Below are 19,183 nucleotides of genomic sequence, written 5' to 3' on the forward strand. Positions count from 1 at the left end.
TTGCTAACATTGCACAGTTTTCTTCCAGGTTCAAATGTGTCTGTTTTCCGTGTCTTCACTTCCCTCTCTATTCACTTTAATTCTAGTTTAAAAACTCTCTTCACACATTCATTGTGAATTCAAAATCTGCTCAGAGGTGTTTCCATTTAATTTTCAGAGACTGGTTATTTAAGAAGTTGTATTATAAAAGCAGAAGTTATCCTCAAATGATGGAACTGTGCCGGGTGCTGATAAAGATTTTAAAAATTCATTATAGGGTAATTAAACCGCATTTATCTTGACACAAATTTAATGAAAAACAAAATTGTGTTAAACTACAAAATTTTGCCAACAGGAAATTTATGGTACTAATATGGATTGAGGCAATTATAATTCCTTCCATCAAACCATGTTTCAGAAGCCAGTTAGACTCCACCAATGTCAGTTTTCAGTAATCTTTAAACCCTTACTTATCAGTATGCAAGAAGGAAGCTGCTAGCATACGCTTTCACTCATAGAAATTTCAACTTTGCGCACATCCCTGTGTCACACTGTACTGAAGTGTTCAATCTGCTTGACATTTCATCTGTCTGTTTTCTATTTACTTGATGTAATGAGAATGCAATGCGACTACCTTAGATGAGCTTCAAATACAGCTGGGTATATACTGAAAAAGCAGTAACTCAGGATCATCATATTCAAGACCTTTTATTCGTTACAGTAATCAGATCGTTGCTTGAGTTGTCTTGCCAACAAAAGCTATGTATTTGCAAGATTACTGGCACCAGAAGGTGCAAATTGATGCAGACATCTGAACGCCACCTGTGACATGAAGCTCTTCTCCTGTTTCTGAAAGTTCCACTCATCAAATGGGGGAAACAAAATCAATACCATGCAACTTCAGAGACCAGAGCAGACTGAATTAAGAATAGCAGGTCCACAAGAAACAGAGGCTTGAGCACTTGAGACTAGAATTTGTTGGCATAACACATTTGAACAACAACAACAAAAAAACTCATAAAAAGTGAAGACCACTCCAAATGCAGAAGGGGGCTAAAATCAAACAAGCTCTGTGCTGCCAACAGTTTTGTCAGTTCTAGTTTAAAATAGACGGCAGTTGTTCCTGCTATAGACAGTCACTCCCTCCCTCACGCCTTGGCTTTCACAACTAAGTCCCAATTCTGCCTCATTCCTAACCCATCTCCAGCATATTCGTTAGACAGGGAAGTATGAGGAGTCAGTCACTAACCATCTGTTTATCCCCTCAAGGTTCCATCTACAGTTCCCTCCTCTTTGGAGTGAGCCTGCCAAATAGTTTCTCCCCCTACTGTGCACAGCTGTGATCACAGGACCTACCTATAGATTTTGTGGTCCGTTTTAGGAGGATTCTTGGCATCCCACCAGATCTTCAGACCAGCCTCCACTGCTTCAGGAGAAGTACAGCCCACCATGAGTCCATCTGGCTGACTCCTGCGCCTGCACTAACTCTGCACAAGCCCAAGCATCTGCCCACGTGGAGCCCATTCATGTGTTGGGGCCTTAGTCTACATGCTAAGTGTAGCAATGCAAACTATTTACAGTGGACTCAAGTTTGGGATTAACATTTCAGACTTTTTAGAGGCTTTGAGAAAATTTACAATGATTTCATCTCTCTAAGAGGGAATTTTAGCACCAAATTAAAAGCCAGATTGTGGAGAGAAAGTTTCTCCATATCCATTTCCACTGATGGTAAATTATTCTGGGTTAGAATAGCATCTGCAGGATCTTTCAAAGTACGAGCTGATCATTGGCTGGGGCTAGGGATAATTCTACCACTATATCTCCCATGTTTTAGTATTACATGGTGGGGGGGGGGAGAGGAGAGGGACGGCACAGCAGGGGAAGAAAACAAGTTGCACCTAGCCCATTAGCATGTAATACTGGCAACTCTTAGGAATCTTGATTCCAAGCCCCTTGTGTAGGGACTATGAATATTATTGTGTGTCAATCTTGACATTCATTGCTATCCATATTGTGCTTAAATTTTGAGTACTACTAATACTTATTAACATTTTAAAATGGAAATAAGGTTTTTATAGCCAAGTAATTTAGTTAAATTTTGTAAGCCAAATGCAGGAAAAAAAAAAAGACACTGCAATGAAATTCACTCCATGGCACTTATTGTACTTAGGTCAAAATTACTTGGATGCTTTAACACAAAGCCTACGATATGCTCTTAATGTCTGGTCCTCCTATAATCAGTTAACATTGTAGTGACAGGAGGCACTTAGTGCTTTATGTCTTGCCAGACCAGCCTTTTTTTTTTTTTTTTTTTTTTTTTTAAAGACTAGTTTCTGAAGGTTTCATCTTAGGAAAGCAAAGCCCTTTATTGAAAAAACAAAATCATGTTTACTTTTTATTTACAAACATGGTAATAATATTTTTTTAAATAAGACTTTATTGAAACTGATCAGCAATGTTTTCCAGATTACTGAATTTCATACAGCACAATGCCTTAGAAGACAATTTTATGAATTACTCTGTACATAGAAACAGTTATTCTTGTTTTCAGAAACGGACAATAACACTGAAAAAAAATATCAAGGGAGTCAAGATAGTGTCCTGGAATGAATATCCTTTAATAAGGTTCTTGTTATGAGTCAACAATAAATACATAAAACAAAGGCAATATATATCAGCCATGTTTCGTCAGATACGTTGGTAATATAGCAGAATGTCAACTGGGAGATTCATCAGAAGTAGTTGAACAAACACTAACTTTTACTAGGTGACAGCACCAGAGGAAAACAGGAAAGAAATTGACACATTAGCAGGAGGCAAATATTGCAACCAAGAATGTTTGCTTATTATCAGTTTAAGATATATATACTCCAGCTAGACCCAGGAAGGAAGAATTGCAACATACAGTTTGAAATGTTTAGCTTCGTGCCGTGACTGTTGGAGGCTGTTCTGACTGTAACTGCTTCCCAAGATATTCCCTGAAAGACAAATTAAGAAAGGTTGTGAAAGATTCCCCTGCAGAATGTCACAAGCAGAGTAAAGAGGGAAACAATGCTCTTATATTTAAACCTTTTCATAGAAGAACAGTGACTAGTGATGTTGGGTGCCCAACTTGAGATACCTTGAACGGCCAGAGCTTCATTTTCAGAGGGTGGTTGCTCAGCAATTCTTGAAGCTCAGGAGAGAGGTTTCAATTTGAGCATCTCCCCCCACCACACCTCAAAAATGTAATCCAAAGTCACTAGTCACTTTTGAAAATCTTGACCAGTGTTCTAGCTCATCCATAACTACTGTAACTTTGCTGACTGACGACAGTCACACATGCTGCTGGTAAAATATTTAAAGGATTATTCATCCTATAGTGTACATGTATAACTCCTGATAATGTTAGCATGCATACAGACAGTACAGACTTCTCAGTTAGCAAAACCTCATACAAATTACAGGTGGAAAAGACCTATAAGATCCAATCAGGTTCATTCCCTCTCTCTCTTGTATTAAGAATGCTTTCTACGGCAAAGTACATTTATTTTAAAGACAAAAAAGCAGAGAGAAAACATATGAAAACCAATAAAAGTTCCTATAAGCATGCTAGAACCTTGCCAGAGGAGGTCACATAGCAGTATTATGGGGCCCTAGTAAGCCAAAATCTTTCCAAGCCTTCCACAAGAGTTGGGACACCCTTTAGATGTTACTGATCATTTGCTGAATCAAAATGAAGGCCCTGTGTCAGTTCAAGTTCAGGTTCTTATACCAAAAGCCTATTCTCTGTTGAGGTCTCTGGAAAACCCAGTCTGGGACCAGTATATACAAACATCCTAAAGGATGATGCATCTCTGGAGTGGTTTACAGTCCCCCAGGGTAATCACCCCCCACCCACCCTCACTCACACACTGTTTTTAGTTCCTGGAGGAGCTGTGGTAACCCTCCACCATGTAAAACACAATCATACATATACCATTCATAAATTTTAGACCATGATCTCCAAAGATACTGCATGGGATTACAATATCTGTCACACTATTTATGACCATATACAATAATACCAAGTAAATCATGTCAGAGGACTATAGTGATGGAAATATTTTCTCACACAGGAAAAATACAAATAGGTGGCAAGCCAAAGTGTTTAGTGATATCACCTTCAAAAAAGATCCTGCAATGTTTCCTTTCACTATTTAAAAGGGGGTGGGGAGGAGGAATTTCTGCAAGCCAGCGCTCTGATATCATGGAATGCATCTGCATGAAGTGCTTCATTCAGTAACAGAAAATGTAAGGCAGTAAGTTGTGCTAGCAAGCACACATGGTAGACTGAACTCCTGAGAGGCCTACAACCTTCCAAATATCTGCTTTAACATAGTTTTCTTACAATGTTGCAATTTCAGTGCCTAGCCCATATTGGACTTGTAAAGCTAAGCACTTTATATGGTTAGTAGTCTAACTAGCTCTATAACATCACTGGTGATAACCCTAGAAGTTGACATGAGATTTACAGTACAAAAGCCCAGCTAGGGTCAAAGTGTTACAATTTTAGTTCTTTTGAGATTGGGAGACTGATTTAACTGCGGCAAAATCCATCTACCTTTGAGCACAGCGTAACCACCAGTCCTCACATTAAATACTTTAACAGATGTGTTCGAGCAGACCTGAAGAACAGCTCTGTGTAAGCTCAACGCTTGTGTGCCTCCCCAACAGAAGTTGGTCCAATAAAAGATATTACTTCACTCCCTTGTCTGTCTCCTGATTTGAACATCTAATTTTCACATCTGATTTTAATTCAGCTACAAGTAATTAGTTAATTATGTACTAGCAATTTTTTTTTTCTGGCTAAGTCTTATTTCTAGAATTAAAATGTATAGGTTTCTGGGAGATATCCAAAAGCTGACACTTCCTCCAAGAAATTCCGAAAATTAAATATAGATTTCTAACTATCGCATCTTCTATATGTTCTAATATGTTCCTCCTTTCAGTATTGTCCTTTTCATTTAAAGTTTTCACTTGGAGGTGTGGAGGCATCAAGCTGAATCCAGAGTTCAGGCAGATTCTTTGTTGTGGTAATGGCAGTAAATGTTTTATGACCATTTGCAGAAGAATTCATGGCCCTGATCCAATGCTCACTAATTCAATGGGAGTATTTCCACTGAATTCCTTGGGTGCTGTATCAGGAACTATTTACAAACTGCAACAGAGGGTCCTGTGGCACCTTTGAGACTAACAGAAGTATTGGGAGCATAAGCTTTCATGGGTAAGAACCTCACTTCTTGCATCTGAAGAAGTGAGGTTCTTACCCACAAAAGCTTATGCTCCCAATACTTCTGTTAGTCTCAAAGGTGCCACAGGACCCTCTGTTGCTTTTTTACAGATTCAGACTAACACGGCTACCCCTCTGATACTATTTACAAACTGACAGTCTGAATTGAAAATTTGAACTACTGGCCTTTTGCTTGTGAAGTTGCATTGTGTCAGCAGCAAATAACCCAAGACAAACAACAGCCTGGTAACTTGAAAAACAAACAACTGAATCCCAACTTCATTGTGTTTAACTCTGAATTAGGAGTTGGATTCCAGAGGCTGAGGGGAAAAGATGGTAGTGAGTTTAATAGGGTAGGCTTAGGTGTTTAACCCTAAAAATCCAAACCCTTATATTCTCATGCCTACTTCAGTCAGTTTTGACTCTCCATAAGGAATCAAAGATAATTTCAGTCCTGATGCTGTTTAAGCTTTTGATTGGTTGTGCCTCCCCCGCCCCCCGTATATACTGCGTGTCTAAATGTCAATGTGTTGACTTTAAAGATCATCAATGTAGAGCTTTTTCAAATAATATCCAAAAGACACTCAAGTATGAACATTTTTGACACAGACATAATGGGTAATTCATACCATTTTAGTAGACTGAGGTTTTGTTACAGTAAAAGGCAGAGCGGTTTCCTTTGACAGAGAGTACTATGAAATGAAGATATATTGATGTTTTTGTACTTGACTGTGTGTCTAATGAGTAAATCCAATCCAAAGTTTGATCTTGCTAGGAGAAGTAAGAGTATGAATTTGAAAAGTTGGTTCAAATGCAACTCTTCATGTTCTGAACAAATAAAGTCTGATCCCAGGAATACACAACGCAACTAACTACAAAAGATAAGTAACCACTAGGCGACCTTTAAAAAGGTAAGAAATCAGAAAAGATTAACAGGAAGCACATTTTGAAAGTTATTACTGGATATACATCAGTTCGTTTGACTCATCCTACTAATCTAAAAACTTGTTTCTAGTTACAATGCAAAATTAATTTTATTAAATGTACTCAAAAATATAACATATAGCTGTGGTTGCATCAGCAGTTTAACTACATCGAACGATCTCTAGACAGCCGATAAGGTCTGCGTTACCAAGAACAATTCTATGGCCGTAAATGAATCTCCAGAATGTTCTGAACAACAGTCATCAACTTCAGCAAAGTCAAGTTAGAAAAACAGTTCAGTAAAGTAGGAAAGAAAAAACAAGCTCAGATCAATTACAGCTACTCTAGATATCTCAGATGCTTTTCTTGGCCATGGGAACATAATGTTTATGCTAAAATATGTGCTTAGAAGCTGTCCCATTGAATACACACCTTATTGCATACATTGTGATTTACAAAGTCAGGCAATATAACACCGCTGTTGTTAAATGGGGATAAACAGAAAAAGGAAGAGAGACATCTTTGCTTGAGCCCCAGACTGAAAGGAAGAACGGTCCAGCAGTTAGGACACAAGATTGCCAGGTTCCATTCCATGCTCTGTCACAGGCCTCCTGTATGACCCTGGGCAAGTCACTCAGCATACACCTACACTGAGTATATCCACACTGCAATCAGGAGGTGTGATTGCAGCATGAGTAGACATACTCAAGATAGCTTTGATCCAATAGCAATGAAGTTGCAGCAGCATAGGAGGCTGCATGGGCTAGTCCTGCCCACCCAAGACCCTGGGTACATACTCAAGTTACTGCCACCCATGCTGCCACAGCTTCACTGATATTGTTACTCAGGCTAGCATCTGCAATCACACCTCCTGACTGCAGTGTAAACTTATCCTTATTAGTCTGTGCCTCAATTCCCCAGGTCACCTCAGTTATTGGCAAGGAAAAATAAACGGAGGCACTCATATATTACAATAAGGGGGGGGGGCATTTGAGTACCTAAGATAGATACGACTGACAAACAAAAGTGGCAGTGAATCTTTGCAAGAGAAACAAAACTGGAATGCACTTACAAAGCTGCAGATGAGCCTGGACTGAGTTATAAAAAATAAACACCAAACAAGACTGAATTGTTAATCGTAACACTACTTATACCATTTTGCACCTTTGAAGTAAATGACAATCAAGAAACAGGACATATCTCACCATATTTTATGTACATAAGAAGAAACATAGTAGTGGATGGCTGATTAAATGGGACGCATGCCAGAGCAAAAAGGACAAAACTAGGTCAAAAGTTACTTGTTCAAATGCACTTTAAGTATTAAATTAACATTTGTCTTTGGCTGCACCTAATATCATTAAGCAGGCAATCTACAGATTAATAGAATCAGAATATCAGGGTTGGAAGGGACCTCAGCAGGTCATGTAGTCCAACCCCCTGTACAAAGCAGGACCAATCCCCATACAGATTTTTGCCCCAGATCCCTAAAGGGCCCACTCAAGGATTGAACTCTCAACCCTGGGTTTAGCAGGCCAATGCTCAAACCACTGCTGAGTGATTTAAAAAAAAAAATCATTGGTGTTCTTTATCACTTTGTAACATACAAGCTGCATGCTGAACCCAATATTTTGCTTTTTATAACACTATAATACAAGCTATTAACTACATGGTGGGAAACCTCACTTTTCACTAATAATTTTCCATCAAGGTCTAAGGTAGTCGTTTCTTCAACAGATACATTTTATGACACTTTTAAAATTAGATTTTCCACAAAAACCTCCACAAATTAGGTTTTGATCTAACCACATGCCTGTTTAGTAAGAACAGAGCAATAACAGCCCAAGTCATTTTTCACTTGTTTCTATAATGTATTGTGACTGCTGAAGTTTATAAATACATTAAGGATAAAGTCTCAGAGTTAGTATTCATCTAAATTGATTCATGTCTGCCCAGTAATTTAAAAATTCAAATTTAAACTTCATTAAAATCAGGCAACTTCGTTTACATTTGTGCTTTACAGATCAAGCAGCCTTTATTTATCATGCTGAATAGAACGGAAAATACTTTCAACATTTAAAAGCTTTACGTTTATACAGATGGCAGAATAATTCAGGAAGGTTGAAATAAATTAGGTCTGACTAATGATTTTAATCAGACCTCTTAACATCAAGGAAAGCTTTAATTTAAAGTGTCACTTATCAGAAGTGAAATTTCATCAGAAAAACGCTACTTTGCTGTCAGCCAGCAAATGACTTTTTTCAATTACTGTGGAGCTTTAAAATGAGACATTAATTTGAAAAATAAAAATGTAAAACTAAACATGATATGGAGAACACACTGCAAATGAGGAATGCAAACTAGACCGCCAGAAACATAAAAATGTTTTGTACAAGAGGTCTAGCTTTCAAGAAAGAAAATATGATCATGCACGGTGAAATCCTGGGGAACACATACAGAATACAAATTCCAATCAGCCAAATATACAGAATGCAGCCTTGTAAAATACACATTTATGTCCAAACAACAAAATGGAGACCTTAAGCATTAATTAGTGGGGAGCAAGTGTCCAGGTAATCAATTATTTATTTGCTTAATTTGTCACCTATCTAGATGTATGCTCTTTAACAAATTTTATTAATTTTATCAAAGATAGCTATTGATCATCTTGAACTTTTCAATTAAAAAACTGTTAACTACACATTTTATGTTTTCTATTACTGAGAAATAGGACAGCATTCAAGATGAAAATTGTGTGACACTGGCTAAATTAATATAGTTAAATTTTTCTTAATATGTAAGGTTGCATATTCACTGAAGCAGCATTTACTAGAATTAAGCCTATAGTTTCTGGCAGCTTTAAGTGATTAAACTGTTCACTATCACAAACAGATGCAAGCCAGCATAAGGGATAATTTCTAGATGGCTGGCTGAAACATAAGATCCCGCAGTTCATATTACAAAGAGCAAGCAAGATACAGAAATATCTTAGGTGTGTGGGACAAAATTCATAATGGGGGTAAGTAAGAGTAGTGACTAAAATACTGTATAATGTCATTAGCTCTACAAAACAGCAGTTTATTATGTAGCATATTGCAAATTCTAGGAACAGAGTTTCAGGTCTATCAATATCTCTTTGAATAGTTAGATATTTTAAAAGGTGGTAGATAAGCAATTTTTATCTGAAGAAAATTAAGGGAGCCATTTCCACTTTCTATAGAGTGGAGGGGGATTTTCCACCCTCCACTTATATCTTTGGGGCATATGAAGAAAAAAAGTAAGCAGAGCCAGGAAGCTAACTGAGCTTGCATGATTCACCCACCCTCAGAACTACAGATGAGTTTCCAGGAAAATTCAGAGTTAATGCTACATCAAGAAACACCAGGTGTTGTGTGCTCTGTGACTCCTTTCCTCAGAAGCAAAGACCACAGCTGGGAACACTGATGCTGGCTGCACAGATGGGAAGTGTTGGAAAGTTCCTTTACAGAGCAACCTGACATCTGCGGGATTGGATGCTGTGATTCCTGAGAATCCCAGGTCTCTGCTGCTTTTTTGAAGCTTAGGCCATCAGCACTCCTGCTGACTGTGAGTGATGGCAGAGAATGTGCCAACTCCACGGTGACAATGAAGTTTCTGATCTGGGTGTGAGTTTCATCCCTTCTGCACACTTGAGCAGAAGGCAAGCATTTGAGCTGTACTTTGGCTAAGACATTTTTATTGTGGGTGACTGATGGGAATATGGAGCACGTATTCCAAGCATAACATTTAGAACAGAGTCTTCATTCCATTCAAGGAACAGGATGATGGTAATAGCTCAATAAGTTAGTTGATGGGAAGCTACTTTCACAGATTCCAAGACCAGAAGGGACCAGGGTGACCTCCCACACAACACAGGCCCAAAATAATTCCTAGAGCACATTTTAGAAAAACTCTAAATCTTTATTTAAAAATTGCAAGTAATGGAGAATCCATCACGAACCTTGGTAAATTGTTCCAATGGTTAATTACCTTCTCAGTTAAAAATGTACACTGTATTTACAGTCTGAATTTGTCTAGCTTCAACTTCCAGCCATTGGATCAGGTTATATCTTCCTCTGCTAGACTGAACAGCCCAAATCAAATATTTATTCCCCATGTAGCTACTTATATACTAATCAAGTCATCCCTTAACCGTCTCTTTTTTAAGCTAAATAGATTGAACTCCTTGAGTCTAACACTATACGGCATGTTTTCTAAAACTTTACTTATTCTCATGGCTCTTCTCTGAACCCTCCCTAATTGATTAACATCTTCCTTGAATTATGAACACCAGAACTGGACACAATATTCCAGCACATAGTGAGTGTTCTATTCCTACTCAAGAGATTACCTTTTTATGCGTCCAAGGATTGCATTCGTCTTTTTGCCACAGCATTGCACTAAGAGCTCACGTTCAGCTGATTATCCACAAGCCCCAATTCTTTTGCACTCATAGAGCTCCCATCCCTTAAGTATGTCTTAGATTCTTTGTTCCCAGATGTTCACATTTAGCCATATTAAAACACATTGTTGACTTGTGCTCAGTTTACCAAGCAATCTGGATCGCTCTGAGTCAATAGGGCCTGGTCCACACTATGAGCTTAATTCGAATTTAGCAGCGTTAAATCGAATTAACCCTGCACCCATCCACACAACGAAGCCCTTTATTTCGATATAAAGGGCTCTTAATATCGATATCTGTAAGCCTCCCCAAGGGGAGCAGCGCTGAAATTGGTATTGCCATTTCGAATTAGGGTTAGTGTGGCCACAATTCGAAGGTATTGGCCTCCAGGAGCTATCCCACAGTGCACCATTGTGACCTCTCCGGACAGCAATCTGAACTCGGATGCACTGGCCAGGTAGACAGGAAAAGCCCCGCGAACTTTTAAATTTCATTTCCTGTTTGCCCAGCATGGAGAGCACAGGTGACCACGCAGAGCTCATCAACACATGTAACCATACAGTCAGAGAATCGAAAAAGAGCACCAGCGTGGACCGTACAGGAGGTACTGGATCTGATCGCTATATGGCGAGAGGATTCAGTGCTAGCAGAACTACGTTCCAAAAGATGAAATGCCAAAACTTTTGAAAAAAAACCTCCAAGGGCATGAAGGAGAGAGACCACAACAGGGACTCTCATCAGTGCCGCGTGAAAGTTAAGGAGCTCGGACAAGCCTATCAAAAAACCAAGAAGGCCAACGGTCGCTCCGGGTCAGAGCCGCAGACATGCCGCTTCTACGCTAAGCTGCATGCAATTCGGGGGGGGAGGGGGCCGCCCCCACTACCCCACCTCTGACCGTGGATTCCGAGGAGGGGGTAATCTCAGCCACACCTGAGGATTCTGCGGACGGGGAAGAGGAAGAGGAGGAGGACGAGCTTGCGGAGAACACACAGCACTCCGCTCTCCCCAACAGCCAGGATCTTTTTCTCAGCCTGACTGAAGTACCCTCCCAAGGCAGTATCCAAGACCATGACCCCATGGAAGGAACCTCAGATGAGTTTATCTTTTAAAATATAAAACATGGTTTAAAAGCAAGCATTTTTTAATGATTAATTTGCCCTGAGGACTTGGGATGCATTCACGGCCAGTACAGCTACTGGAAAAGTCTGTTAACGTGTCTGGGGATGGAGCGGAAATCCTCCATGGACATCTCCATGAAGCTCTCCTGGAGGTACTCCAAAAGCCTTTGCAGAAGATTTCTGGGCAGTGCAGCCTTATTCCGTCCTCCATGGTAGGACACTTGACCACACCATGCTAGTAGCAAGTAATCTGGTATCATTGCATGACAAAGCCTGGCAGCATATGGTCCCGGTGTTTGCTGGCATTCAAGCAACATCCGTTCTTTATCTCACTGTGTAATCCTCAGGAGAGTGATATCGCTCATGGTAACCTGATTGAAATACGGGAATTTAATTAAGGGGACAGAGGTGGCCGTTCCTACTGGGCTGTTTGCCTGTGGCTGAAAAGAAATTCTTCCCTGTAGTTAGCCAAGCTTCAATTGGTGCTGAGCTTTTTGCGTTTGGCTAGCAGGGATCTTCCCTGATACCAGCCACGTGGTGGGGGGAGGGATAAAGCGATCATCCCAGAGAATTGTGTGGGGGGAGGGATAGTTTGTTTTCTGCTACTGCAGGTTAACAGGAAAACCACAGCACTCAACGGGCTTTGCTTGGTAATTGGGAAAGGAGGGCGCAGAAGCCGAAAGACAATGGCTTACTATGGCCGCATGCAAGCCGAATTCTGTTGCCCGGACCTGCGTCTGTGATCTCTAACACCAAAGCCACAGGCACTCAATATTAAGATGCAAAATGCGACCTTGCACTGAAATAACATGTGCTATGTAATGTGAATAGTGTTGTTCACCGTGAAAGAGTATAAGCATTGTTCTGTAAAATGTATCTTTTTAAATACTTCTCTCCCTTTTTTCCCCTCCCTCCAGCAGTTGCAAAATTTTTCAAGCCTCCCTCCTCCGTCCCAAAGGCTCTCTCAGATAAGGCAGAGGGAAAAAAAAAGGACGCGAGACAACATGTTCTCGGAAATCATGGAATTGACCCGCAATGAAAGAGCTCATCTGAATGAATGGAAGGACACGGTATCAAAGTACAGGAAAGATGCCAGTGAACATAAGGACAGGAGGGCCCAACTTGAGGACATGAGGGACGCTCGAGATGAGAGGTGGCAGCAGGAAGATCAGAGGAGGCAGGATACAATGCTGGGGCTGCTGCGTGAGCAAACAGACATGCTCCAGCATCTGGTGGAGCTTCATGAACAGCAGCAGGATCACAGAGTGCCACTACAGCCCCTGTATAACCACCCTCCCCCCTCAGCATGTTCCATAGCCTCCTCACCCAGACGTGTAAGAATGTGGGGGGGAGAGGGGGAGGCTCTGTGCACCCTCCCATTCCACCCCAGTGGACAGCCCAAGCAAAAGGCTGTCATTACTTTAACCTTTTTTTAGTGGCCTTTTCCTTCCCTCCAATCCTCCTCCCAAACCCCACCCGGGCTACCTTGTCACTTCTCTCCCTCTTTTTATAATCAATTAATAAAGAATAAATGATTTTTAAATGATAGTGACTTTATTTCCTTTGAAAGCAAGCTGTGATCGAAGGGGGAAGGTGGGTTGCTTACAGAGAATGAGTCGATAAAGGGGGCAGGTTTTCATCAAGGAGAAAAACAAATTTCACACTGTAGCCTGGCTAGTCATGAAATTGGTTTTCAAAGCTTCTCTGATGTGCAGTGCTTCCTGGTGTGCTCTTCTAATCCCCCTGGGGTCTAGCTGCGCTTAATCAGCAGCCAGGCGATGTGCCTCAGCCTCCCACCATGCCATAAAGGTCTCCCCCTTACTCTCACAGAGATTGTGGAGCACACAGCAAGCAGCAATAACAATGGGAATATTGGTTTGGCTGAGGTCTGAGCGAGTCAGTAACGTGCGCCAGCGACCTTTTAAACGTCCAAATGCACATTTTACCACCATTCTGCACTTACTCAGCCTGTAGTTGAACAGCTTCTGACTCCTGTCCAGGCTGCCTGTGTATGGCTTCATGAGCCATGGCATTAAGGGGTAGACTGGGTCCCCAAGGATAACTATAGGCATTTCAACATCCCCAACCGATATTTTCTGGTCCGGGAAGTAAGTCCCTTGCTGCAGCCGTTTAAACAGAGTAGTTTTCCTGAAGACGTGAGCGTCATGAACCCTTCCCGGCCAGCCCACGTTGATGTTGGTGAAACGCCCCTTGTGATCCACCAGCGCTTGCAGCACCATTGAAAAGTACCCCTTTCGGTTTATGTACTGGGTACCCTGGTGCTCCTGTGCCAAGATAGGGATATGGGTTCCATCTATCGCCTCACCACAGTTAGGGAATCCCATTGCAGCAAAGCCATCCACTATGCACGTTTCCCAGAGTCACTACCTTTGGTAGCAGCAGCTCAGTGATTGCTTTGGCTACTTGCATCACAGCAGCCCCCACAGTAGATTTGCCCACTCCAAATTGATTCCCGACTCGGTAGCTGTCTGGCGTTGCAAGCTTCCACAGGGCTATCGCCACTCACTTCTCAACTGTGAGGGCTGCTCTCATCTTGGTATTCTGGAGCGTCAGCGCAGGGGAAAGCAAATCACCAAGTTCCATGAAAGTGCCCTTACGCATGCAAAAGTTTTGCAGCCACTGGGAATCGCCCCACACCTGCAACACTATGCGGTCCCACCAGTCTGTGCTGGTTTCCCAGGCCCAGAATCGGCATTCCATGGCTAGAACCTGCCCCATTAACAACATGATCTCCAAAGCACCGGGGCCGTGGTTTGAGAGAATTCTGTGCCCATGTCCTCATCACTCTTGTTGCCATGCTGCCATCGCCGCCGCCACCTCCTCCGTGCCTCGTTTTTCTGATCCTGGTTCAGCATAAACTGCAGGAGAATGCGTGAGGTGTTTACAATGTTCATGACTGCTGTCTTGAGCTGAGCGGGCTTCATGCTTGCCGTGGTATGGTGTCTGCAGTGTTCACCCAGGAAAAAAGGAGGGAAACGGTTGTCTGCCATTGCTTTCATGGAAGGATAGGTGAGGCTGTACCCAGAACCACCTGCAACAATGTCCCCCCCCCCATCAGGCACTGGGATCGCAACCCAGAATTCCAATGGGCAGGGGAGACTGTGGAACTATGGGATAGCTATGGGATAGCTATCCACAGTGCAACGCTCCAGAAATTGACGCTAGCCCTGGTACATGGACGCACACCGGCGAATTAATGTGCTTAGTGTTGCCACATACATTCGACTTTATACAGTCTGTTTCCAAAATTCGAATTCTGTAAATTCGGATTAATCCCGTAGTGTAGACATACCCAATGCCTTGTATTCTTCACTGTTTACCACTCCCCCAATTTTTGGGTCACCTGCAAAACTTAAACAGTGATGATTTTATGTTTTCTTTCAGGTCATTGATAAAAATGTTAAATAGCATAGGACGCCAAATAGATCCCTGGGGGACCCCACTACAAATGCTCAATGATGATTCCCCACTTACAATTACATTGAGACCTTTTAGTTAGCTAGTTTTTAGTCCATTTAATGTGCGACATGTTGATTTTATATCATTCTAGTTTTTTTAATCAAAATGTCATGGGGTACCAACTCAAATTGATAAAGGATAATAACTTTATAATACAGTAATTGATAATACCATTGTCAAGGTTCTTTTTGTCCCTAATACATTTTTAAAAACTACTTATTGTCCTTAACTCTGATGGCCATATAATTCTCCTTGTGTCCCTTACTTCCTTTATCAACCTTAGAGAAGTCTAAGTATATTACCATCAACACTATTGCCTTTATCAGCCAAACTTCTAATCTCATCAAAAAGCATGATAGGATCTATTTTCCATAAACCCTTGTTGATTAAACACCAGAATTAACAGAGGGTAATATAGTTAATGCTAATCAAGTCCCACATCAGCCGCTCCATTATCTTGCCAAGATTGATGTCAGACTGACAGGCCTATAATTACCTGGGTCATCCCATTTACCCTTTTAAATATCGGAACATTAGTTTTCTTCCAGTCTTCTGGAACTTCCTCAGTGTTCCAAGACCAATTGAAAGTCGGCATTAACAGCCCAGCAAGCTCCTCGGGGAGCTCTTTTAAAGTTATTGGATGCAAATCAGGACCTGCTGATATAAAAATGTCTAACTTTAGTAGCTGCTGTTTAATAATCTCCCAAGATACTAGAGGAATAGCAAGTGTTTTAATATTATATATTAATATCACTACTTCTGTTTTTCTCCCAAATACAGAAGAGAAATATGCATTGAACACTTCTTCCTTTTCTGCATTATTATTGATAATTCCACCATCTCCATACAGTAATGGATAATACCATTGTCAAGGTTCTTTTTGTCCCTAATACATTTTTAAAACACTATTTATTGTCCTTAACTCTGGTTGCCATATAGTTCTCCTTGTGTCCCTTGCTTCCTTTATCAATTTTCTACATTTAGTAGCTTCTGATTACTATCAACTTCCCTTTTCTTCCATTTGTTAGGACAGTCAAGGTAATTTTCTTCTGGGTATCATTACGCTTGAACAGGTAATGTCAGTGCCACTCCCAATCCCCTTTTGCCCACTCAATCCATCCTAAATAGGTTATAAGCAGTGATTTTAACATTCCAGTTATGCGAATCATGGTTTCAGTATACCAACTAGAGCTAATTTTTGCTCACAAATAAGCAATTTCAATTCCTCTTGTTTGTTACCCAGGCTCCTAGCACTGGTGTATGGGCAATTAAAGAATCTCCTCTTCATGTCCTTCAGATCCTCAATTTTGTTCTCAACATTTCAATTTTGTGCTAATGAGTGCTCTTATCTTCCCTCTTTTTACCCTTCCTTTTTTGTTATTAGTTTAATGCTTTCCTGACTACTGGAGCCAGCCTGTTCCCAAACACATTAGTTCCCCTTCTACTGAGGTGGAGACTATCCAACCTGTACAGCCCTCTCTTCCCAGGGAAAGTGAACCAATGTTCCACAAAACCAAAACTCTGCACCCTACACCATTTACCTAGTCAGCAGTACGCTTCCATGAGTGAAAGAATGCTCTCCAAGAAGATCTCGTGGACTTTCTTCTTCTTCAGCATGCTTCCGAGTTCCCTGAAGTCATCTATTTTCTGTGAGATATCCCATGATGCAGTGTCATTAAACCATCACCAATGGATTCTTGTCCATCAACTTCAGAAGCCTATCCAATTTCAGAGCAACTTCTTGTGTCATGGCTCCAGACAAACACCACACCATCCTGTTGTCCACCTCTGCTCTGCAGAATGTTTTCAACTCTTCTGAATATTGATTCCCTAATAAGGATCATCTGTCTTCCTTGGACAGTTGGAGAACTCTTTGTGGGCAAGCTTGATTTTCTTACATGTTGGATCAAGCTGCCATCCATAGGTGCATCCCATACATGTGTATTCCTTTGGATCTTGAGACATATCTTCCACAGTTTCCACATCAAGTACCTGGTATTGATTGGAAACTTCTAGCAATTCTTCCTGATCCTCTTATCTCTGGTGGCCACAGCCCACCTATCCTCATCTGTCTCCAGCCACGTAGAATGCAGCTGTAACCTCTTGCCTCTGATGGTTACAAACTACCGAGCCTCTTTTCTTACCTCCTCTCTATCTCTCAAACTCCTTGGACCTGCTTGTCTGTAGTCTCCTTATAGTTCATAGATCTTAAAGTATGTGTTTTATGCCTTGAGGTACAGGAAAGGCATGCTGTTGCATCAAGCAAACAAATGAACATGTTTACTGGTTCTTTTTGAGCTAGTATCTGAAAATTGCTGTAATTTAGGAAGTTAATTCTCTGAATTTTTTTTAAAATACAAGTCTATATCATAAAAACACTGTTGAAACTGACATTAGATTCCTGGTGCTAGTCCTTGGCCTCAATAAATGGATGGAGTATCCTGCCAGAACACAGGCACAGAAATGGACAAAGAGAGATGAGTCCCTCTCTAGAACATAGTTAAGGCACAGAGTGAAAGAGCAGTATGGAAAAATATGCACTGTCACTTCCCGTGCTACACTTTTTTCCCCCCTGAGGACAGCAGACTTCCATCTCCAACACTGTGAACCTGGCACCTTTCACGAACACTAATTCACTTTTAAAAAAAAAAAAAAAGGCAGCAGCTCATCCTTGCTTTCATCTGTCATTTTACACAGATTAAATGATGCTAAGATTAGAATTCTAAAGAAATAAGTCGCCTATCTGCTACATCACTGCACGATTCTTTTAAAATGCAAATTCAACTCAAAACTATTTCGCTAACATGAATCGACTAAAAAATGACAGCATGTAGCCACTTCTGACCAAGACTAACTTTTGTCTTCCTTTAACTAGAACACCTGTGAGTTCTTGTGCTTCCCTTAAAATCCTTTAGTAACCAAAAAATAACCAAGTTGTAAATAAGCTATTCAAATTCAGTTAATTTCTAAACAATTTGAAGAATGATTATTTGGAAGCTTTATACAGTAAATACAGCTTGGTTTAAGCAGAAAGTCAACTCCTACCATACCTCTCCCTCATTAAAATTCCTTCTTCAGTGAAAGTAACCTGTCCTACCAGATCACCTAAAGTACAATCAGAACGTTGTAACACTCAGGTAGGTAACTCACTTGAGTAATTCCAAAAAGCATTTCACCTACTACTCTGATTTACTAGTCTTCTGCATATTGGACATTTTGTAAGCATTAGCACGAAGCTTCAGCCCAGGGCTGCAAACCTCTTTCCTATTGCAACATCCCAAGATTTGGAAGGGGACCAGACTGGTGCTGCCATGCAGAGACCACAAGTCAGATTAAATAAAATTTAACTGGAGACTGTGGTCTAAATAAGGAAAGTGTGCATTTCCCAATAGAAATAACTGGAATTCCATTACATGAGGGCGGGGGAAAAAGGCTAAAAAAACATGACTGGAGTGCTTTCTCAGTCAGAGAAAAAGAAGAGAATAGAGGAACGAGGCCTGAAGACTATTGCTCATGTTTACTGGGTTATTTATGTGTTGGCAAAATTGAGCTTGAACCAACCACCAGTTATCAAACTGTACTCCACAAGATTAGTTTTTTTAATTAAAGCTTCCAAGGGAGCACTCAGTCCTTCCTCTCACGTTCCCCTTAAAAGGAAAGTCAGAAGCAATAGGGATAGAATTGACACTTAATGGTCCAATCTGTGAGAGTCTCTTCTTCATGATTTGACTTCAAGAAGCTAACTGTAAATCCTACTGTTAATTGTCTTGTTAGACTGATCTTGCACTGGGTAAGGCAACTCCCATCTTTTCATGTGCTGTGTATTTATACCTGCTACTGTATTTTCCACTCCATGCATCTGATGAAGTGGGTTCTAGCCCACGAAAGCTTATGCCCAAATAAATTTGTTAGTCTCTAAGGTGCCACAAGGACTCCTCGTTGTTTTTGTGCACAAAATATGGGGCCCTAGCTAAGTCCCCTATGTGCTGCTCCACTTCTATACCATCTCTC

General features: G+C 40.9%; 1 protein-coding gene across 2 annotated transcripts in view; it reads right to left on the reverse strand.

Annotated features, from left to right (window-relative positions):
* Positions 1–2,573: 2,573 nt before the first annotated feature.
* The window catches only part of ATP6V1H (ATPase H+ transporting V1 subunit H), a 76,267-nt gene continuing 59,657 nt past the window's right edge, over positions 2,574–19,183 (reverse strand). For both annotated transcript variants that reach the window (XM_034762924.1, XM_034762923.1), the window contains one exon: positions 2,574–2,957. In XM_034762924.1, coding sequence (XP_034618815.1) covers positions 2,897–2,957 — 61 coding nt within the window. In that variant the 3' untranslated portion in view covers positions 2,574–2,896. The remainder of the gene's footprint in view (positions 2,958–19,183) is intronic.

This window comes from Trachemys scripta, chromosome 2 (genome assembly GCF_013100865.1).
Source record: "Trachemys scripta elegans isolate TJP31775 chromosome 2, CAS_Tse_1.0, whole genome shotgun sequence".
Taxonomy (NCBI): Eukaryota; Metazoa; Chordata; order Testudines; family Emydidae; genus Trachemys; species Trachemys scripta.